A 13,100-nucleotide genomic window follows, 5' to 3' on the forward strand; every position below is an offset into this window, starting at 1 on the left:
GCTCCAAGGTGACAGGACAAAATAATTGCTTGATATTTCTTATGAAACCTAGAAAAGTCATTAAACATTAAAATCATTTCTGGAATAGCAATTGTATTATTCTTGATGCAGCAAAACCAAGTGGCACCAAAAAGACTCACACACTTACATGCAAAAGCGTTTGTGAACAATCTTGTGACATAGGAATATATATGCCTTTGTGTGCATTGTATGAATATATACAGAAACAAGTGGCTGGGGTTGTGGGATTCCATCTTCACTCACAGCTACAATATAGCCTATATGGATCCAGCCATTCCCATTTTAGTCACTTTGGATTTGCTTAAATCTACAAAGAGAAAATTCTTTTGTAGCAAGATAAAGACCCCTCTTGGTGAATGTATCGTTTTTCTGGATTAAAAAAATACAAAAAGACTTTAAGATTTTAACAATTCAAGATTTTTGGGCAAAAAACCATCAGATGATTGAAGAAAGTTTAAAATGGACAAAGCATACAGTAACATTTTATTTTCATTATTTTTTATTTTTGGTGAAGGTGCTTTTATATAAACTTGAATTAAACTAGACAAATGGACCAGACCTTTGTGGGAATGCTTTCTTTTCACATCTAAATAATGCAAGAAATTGGTGGATGTTACCAAACAAAAGGTAAGGTAATATGATCCAGACTCTGATATTTTGTTGCTATGGAGATGTGGAATGTGATGTGGTTGAAGCTGTGGAATGTGTCATCAGAGATGAAAGTGTTAAAGACATAGAAAGAGAAAAGAGGAAAAAAAGAGAGGTTTGTTTCTTTCCTCTGCCAGAGTTACTTCTGTCTTTAGACTATAATATCAAATAGGCAACAATGAGAAAAGCTGCAAGGATGGAAGGAAGGAGAGGTTTGGTAGAGCAACCTGCAGAGAAGAGAATGACACCAAATTTGTTTTAGATAACATGTACTAAGTTGGATAATCTTTGGATAATACATTGAAGCAGTTCAAAAAAGAATGTATGGAAAATTTGCAAAGATGGAAAAAGAGGTTAAAGAAAAAGTTAGGAAACTGGAAAGTTTTGCAAAACAAATGTTTGGAAAAATAAAACATATTAATGGGAAAATGGAAATTTTAAAAAGCAAGATGATGTTATGTATAGAGAGTTAGAAAAGAGAATTGAAATCGAGAGGAGGAATTCTACTTGAGATTTAGAGCAATTCCAGAAAACTCAGATGAAGATATTAGATAAAGGATTATTAAAGCTTTAGAAAACTTTTTGGATTGAGAAGAGGAGGATACTGAAACAGAGATTGATAAAGTTTATAGAATAAATTCTAGATTTGCCAGAACAAGAAATGTGTCAAAGAAAATTTTGGTGCACTTTGTTAAGAAGAAAGCAAGTGATCACATTTTGCGGCAGCATTTTAATACAAGATTGAAAACGGATAATACAGATGTTTCTTTAGAAGAAAGAAATTGCTATTAGCATTTTATTGAGCAGAAAGTGGGGGGGGGGGTTGACTGAAAGATTAAATACACACACAAAAAAAATCTCATTTAGATAGGACAACCTATCTAATATTTTCTTTCAAAAAGCAGAGATTTTGACTGAATTCTATTCAGAAGGTGAGAGAGCTTTTAGAAAGATTTAAAGATGATTTGGAAGAGATTCAAATGGAGGTGTCAGAAGGGACACAAAAACCACAACAGATACAACTAGAGGATTTATTTTTGGGATTGATGGACAAACAACTAGAAAAAAGTCATGGAATTTTGTTTTTATATATGACAAGTACAGCAAAATTATTATATTCACAAAAGTGAAAAGACGTATCCACAAGGGAGGAACAGTTGGTGAAGATGCTGGAATTTGCAGAGATGGCTAAATTAAGGAACAAAATATTTGAAAAAAGAAAAAAAACACTATGTACATTCATTGCTAACTGGAAATTTATGAACTTTTTGCATTAAACAAAAAACGTACGGCTACATATTGAATTAGGGAAAAAGATAATAAAAAGGGAGAAATTGTTTTTGTAACAATGGAATAAAAGGTAATATAGTATATTTGTAATTGGGATTTATACTGTAAAGCAGGGGTGTCCAACCTTGGCAACTTTAAGACCTGTGGACCTCAACTCCCAAAATTCCCCAGCCAGTTGGCTGGGAATTTTGGGAGTTGAAGTCCACAAGTCTTAGAATTGCCAAGGTTGGACACCCCTGCTATAAAGAAAATTGGAAGCAACTACTTTCTATTTTTTCTTTTTGCATTCTTGACTTTTTCTTTGTTCCCCTTCTTTCTCTTTGTATAAGTTGTTCTTAGTTTTTTTTCTGTTTAAAATTCTTAATAAAAATTATATATTAAAATATACACAAAGATTAAATGGGTGGAACTGCATGCAGTATGGTCAGCGGAAAACACGAAGTAGATGGTATAGACCAGGGGTCGGCAAGCTGAAACACTGAAAGAGCCACTTGGACTCGTTTTGCTCACAAAAGAAAAAACTGGGAGCCGCATAATGTGTGCGCACATACGCGCGTGCGCGCACATGCGCACAGAACAGGAGGCTTGATTTAAAGAGTGGACACGAAGGCAAGACTTGCACCGGCTCTGCCTCCTGTCCAGCTCCGTCCTGGCTTCTCCTCCCCTCAGAAAAGACTGCTCTCCCCCCACCTCACGCTCTCCCTCTCTGGGACTTTCTTCTTTCCGCCTTTTGGCGCGAAGGTTCCCAGGGAGCGGAGGGGGAGGCCGACGGGCTGAAGGAGCTGCGAGCTCGCCTATCTCAGCCTGCTGTGGGAGGCTGCAGTTGAGGCTTCTGGCTCGCTCTGGGAGAGGTGCTTGGAAAAGAGAGGATGAGAAGCGGAAAGTGGGAGAAAGGATGTCTTCCACCTCTCTGGGGTTCTTTCGCTGGGAGGGCGAGGAAGCAGCAGTTCTGCTCCGCAGGAGGTGGGAGCAGGCAGCCTCACCTTCAAGCTCATCTCCAGCGGCGGCGGCGGAGCCATCTGGTGCTGTTTACATGGCCGTTCGTCCGTGTGACTGAGATAGGCAGCGGCACCAACTCTGGTCTGGGGAAACGAGAGCGGAGCGGGGCGGCGCTGCCTATCTCAGTCACGCGGACGAACGGCCGTGTAAACAGCACCAAATGGCACCGGGGACATGCGTGGCCGGCTCGGCTGCCCAGGGACGGCTCAGGGAGCGATGCCCCTGCCGGCTGCCACCCCCGCTGGACCGGCTCAGGGAGACGCGGGGTTGGCTCGGCTGCCCAGGGAGCAATGCTGGCGCCTGCCACTGCCCCAGCCGGGAATGCCGCCCAGGGGGCAGCGGGAGGAAGAAGGGGAGGAGGAGGGCAAGGAAGCTGCCGCCGCCGCCTCAGCTGGGACTTCACGCTGTCCGGGCTCACCCTCTGCCCATCTGATGTAGCCGTGGCCGGGGCTGTTGCCATGCGGGCCGCTGGCCCTGGCCGCAATGCTGCGGCTGCTCTGCTTGACCGGCCCCTGCCAGCCCCTCCGCCAGCCCGGCTGCTCCCCCTGGGCACCCCTCTTGCCCTGGTGCCCGCCCGAGCCGCCCGGGAGGCAGCAGAAGGAAGAAGGGGAGGAGGGCGAGGAAGCCGCCCCCGCCGGGACTCTGCGATGCCCAGGCTCACCCTCCGCCCATCCAATGTAGCCGCTGCCAGCTCCTCCGCCGGCCCGGCTGCTCCCCCCCAGGAACCCCTCTTGCCCCGGCACCTGCCCGAGCCGCCCGTTGGCAGCAGGAGGAATAAGGGGAGGAGGAGGGCGAGGAAGCCGCCGCCCCAGCCAAACAGGCATGCCGAACGGGCGGGGAGGGGGAGCAGGACGGGAGGCAGCGGCTTCGGCGGCGGCGGCCACTGCAGCATTGTCGGGAGTCCCTGCCACCCCCGGGCTCAGCCGCCACCCCCACTGCATCCTCAGCCCAAGGCCGGGTGCACCATTGGTGGCCGCGCCGGCAACGGGGAATGCTGCCGCGGGGATGAGGGGGGGTCCCAACCCGCTGTCGGCCTCGCCGCCCTCACAGCCCAAGGTCTCCTTTTCCTGCAGCACCGAGGGCGGCGGCGGCGGCAGGACGGCGAAGGGGCACGGCTGCCCGCTCGCCGCCTCTTCAGCCTCGCTCAGTGTGACCGGCAGCAGCGGCAGCGAGAGGACGGCCAAGAGGACCGCGCAGCAGTGGGTAAAGGGCCGGGCAGGTGCCACGGGGGAATCCGCTGCCCGTGAGATGGCCGAAAGGTGCAGGCAGAGAGGGGAAGCTCCGGAAGACCCCCGGCGGCGGCGGCGGAGCAGGGTGAGGGGAGACCCGCCGGGCAGGGAAGAGGCACCCCGAGACCGGCCACCCGCGGCTCCTTACCAGGGACACCTTTCCAGCAATCCTCCCGGCCACCACGTGCAGTACGAAGAAGGAAAGAGGTTTGTGGGCAGTCCCACAAACCAAAGAAGTTCAGCCAATCAATTCAAACTTCATGAGAAGTTTGAATTGATTGGTTGAACTTTTTTAGTCTCACTTTTTTTTTTCCAGACTGCACATGGTGGCTGAGGACAGGGAGCCGCAGGAGATGGCTGAAAGAGCCGCATGCGGCTCCGGAGCCGCGGGTTGCCGACCCGTGGTATAGACATATGTCATAATTACATTCTTGACAATGGACAATCACAAAACAGTTATTAGGTGTGACACATTATAGCACCAGTGAGCCATTTAACACATGCAGTGTGATGCAAAATGGCCTCGATGTAATCCTTGAAAAATAGTGCTAAATCTTCAAATGAATAAATTTCAACTCAGTTGTTTCATATAAAATCAGTCTTTGGCATTTCTTTTCTCAAGGACAACCATCTTGAGATATTAGCCCAGAGAGTTTATGTGTTCCCTTCTTTGTATTTGAACATGGCTCATTTTTGACATCAAAAACGAATCCATTTATTTTTTTTAGCGTCGCCTGACTACTCTTGTCGTACACACAGTGCAGAGGGCTTCTGCTGACAAATGGCCATTATTTCATGCTGGAATATAAGCCAGTATATGAAAAGGGTACTGCGAGTGGACAATATGAAAGAATAGATAGGGGAACAGAGATGGTATGAGTACCCTAGGGGTAAAATGGTAGGATTTTATATTTATTTATAATAATTAAAGTCAGTAAATCTGGGTCTCCTTAAACTATTTTTAGAGGCCTGCTAGGAAAGATGCATTCTTCATTTCACACTGCTTACTTCAAAAAGAAATATTTCTGCTTTCCTCCGTCTGTGGTAGAATCCCTACAATTTTCAGAGTATCTGCACTTCCCTTTTCTACTTGGCAGACCAACTCTAATGGATCTTTCTACAGTGACTCTGTGAAGTTTAAGCAAGTCCACAAGGTGGCTTACAAAACTGGTAAGTTCAAGTGGGACCTATAACAAAAAAATTACAGCAGGGAGTTGCCCTCTTTAAGGCTCTAGCCAGGCTACAGGTTTGCTTTGTTTCCAGGTTTCCCCAGTCTGCTCTGGCTCCCCTCCACCATCTTTTTAAATTTCACTCATTTGTCAGCATTTTATGATAACTGGGCCTATCCAATCCTTATTCAATTACTTGGAGAGTTACTTTCTTCTTTTAGAGTTTCCCTTTTTTGGAGTCTGTCTGTAAACTTTGAATCTCCACAAATCTAGACCAGGTTTGGTAGTAGTTTATTATTATTTATTGCACTTATATACCATCCATTGGTCAAAGGTGACTCTAGGTGGTTCACAATTATTTAATAAAAATGCCATATGAAACATTAAAACAGCAGAGATCTTAAATTTAAAATTCAGTTAAATTTTGGTTGTTTAACTGGTACCTGGAGACAATGTTCTCTCACAAATGAAGGCGACTATATGTGTCCCAGGATAATGTTGCAGGGTCCGATCTGGGTCAGTCACTGGGATCAGAGGTTTTGTCTTCTGGGCTTTTGGACTTGTGCTGGAGCCCCATCCTCTCTCTAGGCCAGAGGTCCCCAACCTTTTGAACATCAGGGACCGGTTCCATAGAGAGAGGTTTTTCTCCATACCGGAGGGGGTGTGGTTTTGTGTGCTGCCTGCATCTCATGGATGGGGCTTTGCTTGTTTGTGTGGACTGGTTGCTGGCATGCTGCGGCCCGATACTGGTCCATGGCCCAGGGGTTGAGGACCCCTGCTCTAGGCTGAAGGTGGGCTCCAGCACAAGTCCAAAAGCTCTGAAGACAAAACCTCTGATCCCAGTGACCAATCCAGATTGGACCCTGCACTATGTTCTCTATTTGAATACAGGGCACCTTAAAATTAAGAACTCAAAGAAGCCCTCTTATATTTTCACAAAAACAATTATTCTATTAAGCGATTGAAAAACAATGTTCAAGACACATTTCTCAAAATTTCTTTGCATATGTGATATGTATGGGTACCATAATGCTTAACCTCTTCAGTATCACAGATTGATAGCCCTAAATGACAAATATTTCATTTCATTTTTTATTTTTTTTTGGCTTGGTGACTACAAGTTGAGTCTTAGCTCAAAACCATTTCATTTAAATAGAAAAAGTGCTGCAACTCAATGGTGGATACACTTACTTTAATTCTTTCTTAACCTCATCATAGTCAGCTTGCACCTTCAACTTTTCTTCCAGTTGCTTATAGGCAATAAAGAAATGAAAAATAATTTTGATTAGTTTTATTGCCTTTGGCCTTCCTACAAAGTTAATAAATATAGTTGTTGCTGTTGTTATTTATAGTCTGATGTGAACAAATTGATTTCCTGTGGTTTATCAATGACATCAGCTCTTCTTCTGTATATCACTGAGACTATGTGTCTAGATCAGGGGTAGGCAACCTTGGCTCTTTTATGACTCGTAGACTTCAACTTCCAGAATTCCTAAGCCAGCATGGCTAGCTCAGGAATTCCTGAACGCAAGACCACTTTGGGGGGTTTGTGGATAGTTCTCAAACATAGGATGTGGACAATCTGCCTATTCTAAATGAGACTTTGCTGCCTTAGAAGAAATAAGCAAAGATTTTGTCGTATATTCTAATTTACACTTATGGTCCAAATTGACTCTTGTGTTCTGGAGTGGCTATTTTCTTGTTTAATTAATAAACCAATGATGCCCTTTTCTGGAGAGGTACAGATTAATAAATGTTATTTACACACTGGTAGAATCAGGCATGGATTATTGTTATGTCTATGTTTATGCTTGATCTGAAAACTGTGGATGATCTTGAATGAAGCCAGGTTGCTGAATGGATGTCTGGTGCTGCACACATTAAATCTGTGTTGAAGCAACTGTATTGGTTGCAATTAGATATCAAATAAGATTTAAAATTCAGCTTTCAATCTACAAAGCTTTAAGCAATATAGAACTTTCACTGTTAGACATTTCTTGAATTCATCAGTAGGGATTGAGGTTTTTTTGTTTTTTGTTTTACAATATTGTAATGTCTGATCTATTGACTTCTCTTCAAGCTAACTACCATCTTCTGCTCAAATCTAGGTCTTTTTTGAAATTGATGGTTGTTCCCCCCACTTTGAACATGCAGATACCTATCATCATAGGAAGAAGAGAAATTGGAAAAACTGACTTAGTAGGGCCTTTGACAAACTGTGAAACTGTGCACTCCAGCCATTTAGATTGAGTGCTTCCACAGCCTGCAACAGTTGTGGAAAAAGATTAGCATAATAATTGTCTGGAAGAACCCAGTGAAACACAGAGTGGAACAAAAAGTTCAAGCTGTGAGACAATCTGGCTCTAACTATCAACTTGGTTCTTTTTCAGACAAAATAAAAGACATGATTCTAATGCTGTGCAAGGTCTAAAAATACTCCTCCACGGGCTTGCAGATGATGCATTAACAGAAGGGGGATGGGAGAAATTCCTATGCAGCAGTTAAGAAAAGTTTATCAAGAAGCCCATCCGATGTATTAACCTAAGCATTGGGCACAAAAAATGAATGAGGAAGATCAGCTTAATAAATCTTTCAGATTTTAGTTTGTCTCGTATTTAATCACTCAATCTGCATCAAATTTAATCTCTTCCTCCAATGGAGGGGGGGGATCACACAGCTCTGAACCAGGATTTTATATTAATAATATCCAACCAAATATTGGAGGTAGAGTATCAGGCTGTGTTGTCTTTTCTCCAACTAAGGAACATATATCTATGCATACCAGACTTCACCCGATTTCAAATCAAGAAATAGGGCTTATGTAGTATGGGGTTGTTTTTTTTTAAACTTCTGTTCAACCCTCTCAGAGCCTGGACAAGTCTCTGCAGTTTTCTTGGCAAGGCTTTTCAGAAGTGGTTTGCCACTGCCTCCTTCCTAAGGCTGAGAGAAAGTAACTGGCCAAGGCCATTCAGTTGGCTTTGTGCCTAAGACAGGACTACAGCTAATCTCTGGGTTTCTAGCCTGATGCCTTAACCTCTATACCAAACTGGCTCTCATGAAATATGTAATATGTTATCACTCAAAATCTCTGCTTCCCAAACAGCAAACTCCCCAAAGACACTGCCCTCCTGTAAACCCTCAGAGACTGGTTGTTTCCTGGGCATATGAAAGTATCTCAAGATTCTGGCCTGTGAATGGCAGTTAAATTTCCTGAACAAATGGACTGTATCTGCTGACTTACTGACAGTCCAGGTTTGAGACCCAAGCACTGCGCAACAGGGGTGAGCTCCTGTTACTTGTACCAGCTCCTGCCCATCTAGCAGTTTGAAAGCACCTAAATACAAGTAGACAGATACCACTTCGGTGGCAAAGTAACAGCGTTCTGTGTGCCTCGGCATATAGTCATTCTGGCCACATGACCATGGACGTATCTTCAGACAACTTGGCACCCTTGGCTAGGAAATGGAGATAAGCACTGCCTCCTAAGTCAGATATAACTGGTAAAGGGGAAATCTTTACTTTTACCTTTCTCTTGGATGCTTTTTTTTCTGACAGAACCAATCTGAATTCTAAATTAACTGGTTGAAAGGACCTATCACAGCAGTAAGAATAACGTGTACTTGTCAAAATAGCATTAGAGGCCCAAATGTGCAATTTACTTTCCTCCCAGATCCTATCTAAAGCAATGGAGGAAACCAAACTGCTTGCTTACTTTGAGAGTGCTGTTCTTGGCAGTCAGCTGCTGCTCGAGCTGGGAGATCTGGCTGGTGGAATTTTCCCGAAGCTTGGTAAGGTTGCCTTGAAGTCTCTGAACATCTTCAACCAGCTGAGCAATTTCTCGTTCTTTGGAGGCCAGTTCTACTTCCAGGCTGGATCGTGTTAACACTTCAATGGCCTGCTCCTAAGAGATAAAGGAAATTGGAGAGAGAGAGAGAGAGAGGAGACAGAGAAGATCACACAGTGGCAAAGCAACATGCCAAAGATTACCTGCAGCGCATTAAAAATGTTGGAGAATAAAAATGAAAAGCTAGTATGAGGTTATAGAGAATGGACAGGTCAACCTAAAATTCCCAGTATCAAATGTACTATTTTTGGGGGGGAAGTGTTAAAACACGCTAGAGAAAAAAAGGTTGACAAAATCTTGCTTAAACTGATTACATCATTGTTTCAATGTATAATCTGATTTATTCCATATGGCATTTTAGGGTGTTTTTCACCCAAAATAGAGACTCCTAAATATATAACCTATCCAATGATTCCTGGTGCCATAAAACTCTCTTTAGAGCCCCTTTTCCATTCCCTAATTTCAGTGGCAATTAGGAGGTGAACTCAAGGTATGGAAAGTGGGATCTGGACTATAGGTTCTCCTTCCTAGAGTGATCTGCCAGATTTCCTCATTATCATTGTTTTCAGCTTGATTACTAACATCTTTCTCCAACAAATAATTTGTGCAGCTGAATTTACAGAACTGCCAAAGAATAAAACACATCTGAAGTCAGTCATGATTAACAAAAACATGTAGCATCAATCACCTCAATAATATTTGCATACATGTAACAAAGACTCAACTCTTGGCAAATTAAGAAACAGATTTAATAGAAAATGCATATGTTCCAGATTTCAGTGTGAGAGAAGAAATGTCTCCTTTTTGTTCTCTGCATTTTAAAATACAAATCATTTTGTATTTACAGATACAGAGTTGCTGTCTGATGGGGGCTGTTTGAGAACTTTTTAAAAGGATATTTAATTTGAATTAAAGTCAATGAACATAACTGCTTTTTAAGTCACAGCTATTAATCGGTGTCGTTAGTTTACAAGTCTGATAAATAAGTCAGCTTTTTGGATTAAGTCAGAATTTATTATGCAGTCTAATTTTTATTTCCACACAATTTCTTATTTTATGCAATGGAACTTCTACCCAGAAAATCTACTTTCAAGGCCAACAGCCTTCCGCAGCCTGGCTATTTCTAGATGTATTGGACTTGTACTTCCCTCCCTCCCTCCCTCCCAAGGATAGCAATTTGGGAGAAAGCTGGGCTTGTAAAATAATCCTGATTATCTTGTACTGCTATTGTTAGCACATTTTGTTTAACTGAATCATAGGCCTGGAAGGGACCTCTGAAGTTTGTGCTGTAACTAATATTTGCTTCAATCATACTTCAATATACAATGTTCTGTTAATTAATCACTATTATTTTGAATAATAAACATTCTTGGATGTTTTGGTAGTGACACTCTTGAGCCTTCTGGAGACTGTTTCCATAGTTCTTATGAAACTTTTAACTAAGGCAGCATTTGATCAACTTTGGAACTGGTAATTTATGTGAACTTTCAGGATTGGGTTGCAATTATATACAAACTAGAAATCAAATGTTTGAGACCAACTCTAATTCAGTAAATAAGCCACCCAAATAATCCAGGGCCTGTAGCTTGCTTAGCACTTAACTGGAACTGAACACTTAAAACTAGAAATTGCCTTGATAATAATGGAGTTGGAAGGGACCCTTGAGGTCTTCTAGTCCAACCCCCTGCTCAGGCAGGAGGCTAAAGCATATAAGGAACGGCTGCTGGAATTGGGTATGTCTAGTTAATGAAGAGAAGGATGAGGGGGGACATGATAGCAGTGTTCCAATATCTCAGGGGCTGCCATAAAGAAGAGGGAGTCAAGCTATTTTCCAAAGCGCCTGAAGGCAGGACAAGAAGCAACGGGTGGAAACTAATCAAGGAGAGAATCAATCTAGAACTAAGGAGAAACTTCCTGACAGTGAGAACAATTAACCAGTGGAACAACCTGCCTCCAGAAGCGGTGAATGCTCCAACACTGGAAGTTTTTAAGAAGAGACTGGACAGCCATTTGTCCGAAATGGTATAGGGTATCCTGCCTGAGCAGGGGGTTGGACTAGATGACCTCCAAGATCCCTTCCAACTATTATTATTAATTATTTATTATTATTATTATTATTATTTCTGTTGCTAAGCGAGACATTTTACAATATTTCTTGCCACAATTAAGTGAATCATTGCAGCTGTTTAGTTAGTAACACGGTCATTAAGTGAATCTGTCTTCCCCATTGACTTTGCTTGTCAGGAAGGTCGCAAAAGGGGATCACATGACCCCGGGACATTGCAACGGTCATAAATACAGGCCAGTTGCCAACTGTTCGAATTCTGATTTTGTGGCCATAGGGATGTTGCCAAGGTTTTAAGTGTGAAAAATGGTCAAAGGTGCCATTATAACTTCAAACGGTCACTAAATGAACTGTTGTTAAGTCAAGAACTCCCTGTACCTAGAAGTGTTAGGCTATGCATAGAACAACAAGAAAAAAAACCTCCATTATCATGAGAGCTGGGCCCTAACCATGAGAATAATGCAGGATCTATTCTAAGGGCTACATATCATATAAATGCTCACTGCTCCTGGAGATGAAAAGATGGTTCAGCAGCAAGGGAGAGACATCACTTTCTGTAACTTGCTAGCATGCAACCGGTACAAAATAATTAGAGGCATAGCATGAAATTCCATACATCCCCTATTCCGTTTTCCATCCCCAAATTACTTTTAAGCTGCCCAGGGTTGGTTTTAAAATGGGCAGCTGTATAAATGTTTTAAATAAATAAATATAATTTCAGCAATCTACTGGCAGAAGAAAGCAGGAGAAGTGGCTTTAGATCAGCAAGTCTAAAGACCTTCCAGCTTCCCTAGGAAAACTGTGGAGCTATTAATACACGCTTCCCTACTAACTAACACCCTACTCCTGAAAGGTCCAGTTCTGAGGTGGACAGATAAAAGTAATTCTATTTAAAGGTAGTAGAGGAAAATAAGATTTCCAGGGTAGAAGATTCTGGCTAAATAATTTAGCTCTACACAGGAGGAAAGTTTAAGAAGTTTGATGGCAGGCATTCCAGAAAGGGGATTATTGGAAATAGGTGCTGCCTCTTACCACATCCGGTGCTTTCTGAATCTGGTTAGCCAGCTGGAGAGATTTGTTTGCAGATGAGAGTTGCTCCTTCAAGGACTCTGCTTCTCTTTGAGCTACCTCTGCCCTCTGAAAAAGAGGGGGGGGGGGGAGAATCAGGAAGTGAGGATGGGGGAGAGGGAGAGAATGTACATTTGATTTAACAACTGGCAATTATTGCACGAACATTCATCAATTCATGCCCGACTGAGTATAATTGATTTTCCTAAACACTCAACCTAATAAATGATGGGGGGGAGAACCTCAGAATGTGATGGATTTTTATTTTAAACAGTACAAGGAAGAAATAATTGAGCGATTATGACAGTAATTTAACGCTAGGAGCAAGGAATCCCCTGCTGACACAAATGCTGCGGCCCACTGAATTTCCCAGGCTGGATGAATGCGAGTGGAAATGGATTCCTTTGATTCAATTGCCTTCTGTATTCTGAGCCAAAGCAGGCAGAGTTGCCTGATTCCTTGTGGGAATAATTCTCATGAGTAAATGCTGAATTAAGTGATCCTCAGTCTGCTTTGCCTGAAACAATCACAATGGCCTTTTGTTGAGTCTTTTTCTTCCATAACCGTGTTTCTCCCTTGCATACACGCACACATTGAAGCATACAAGGTAGGGAGAATAATGGTTACAGGCTTAATCCACATTACAGTTTTATCCTGCCTTTTTTAAAAAAAACCAAAAAACAAACATGAGGCAATAACCTCTGATATGCCAGAGATTGCTGAACATGTTTCTCATCAGCCCAAACCAGAATAGTCAATTGTCAAGA

At 42.7% G+C, this 13,100-nt stretch overlaps 1 protein-coding gene across 1 annotated transcript in view; it reads right to left on the reverse strand.

Moving 5' to 3' along the window:
- Positions 1-2,942: 2,942 nt before the first annotated feature.
- The window catches only part of LOC107293122 (protein CASP), a gene marked incomplete at its 3' end in the record, with an annotated part of 250,943 nt that continues 240,785 nt past the window's right edge, over positions 2,943-13,100 (reverse strand). The window contains exons 10-15 of the mRNA XM_015822256.1: positions 12,298-12,402; positions 9,069-9,257; positions 6,548-6,606; positions 5,800-5,813; positions 3,982-4,195; positions 2,943-3,036 (exon numbers count right to left, since the gene is read on the reverse strand). Of these exons, the coding sequence (XP_015677742.1) occupies positions 2,943-3,036; positions 3,982-4,195; positions 5,800-5,813; positions 6,548-6,606; positions 9,069-9,257; positions 12,298-12,402 (675 nt within the window). The remainder of the gene's footprint in view (positions 3,037-3,981; positions 4,196-5,799; positions 5,814-6,547; positions 6,607-9,068; positions 9,258-12,297; positions 12,403-13,100) is intronic.

This window comes from Protobothrops mucrosquamatus, unplaced genomic scaffold (assembly GCF_001527695.2).
Source record: "Protobothrops mucrosquamatus isolate PMUCROS unplaced genomic scaffold, P.Mucros_1.0 scaffold1509, whole genome shotgun sequence".
NCBI classification, from domain to species: Eukaryota; Metazoa; Chordata; class Lepidosauria; order Squamata; family Viperidae; genus Protobothrops; species Protobothrops mucrosquamatus.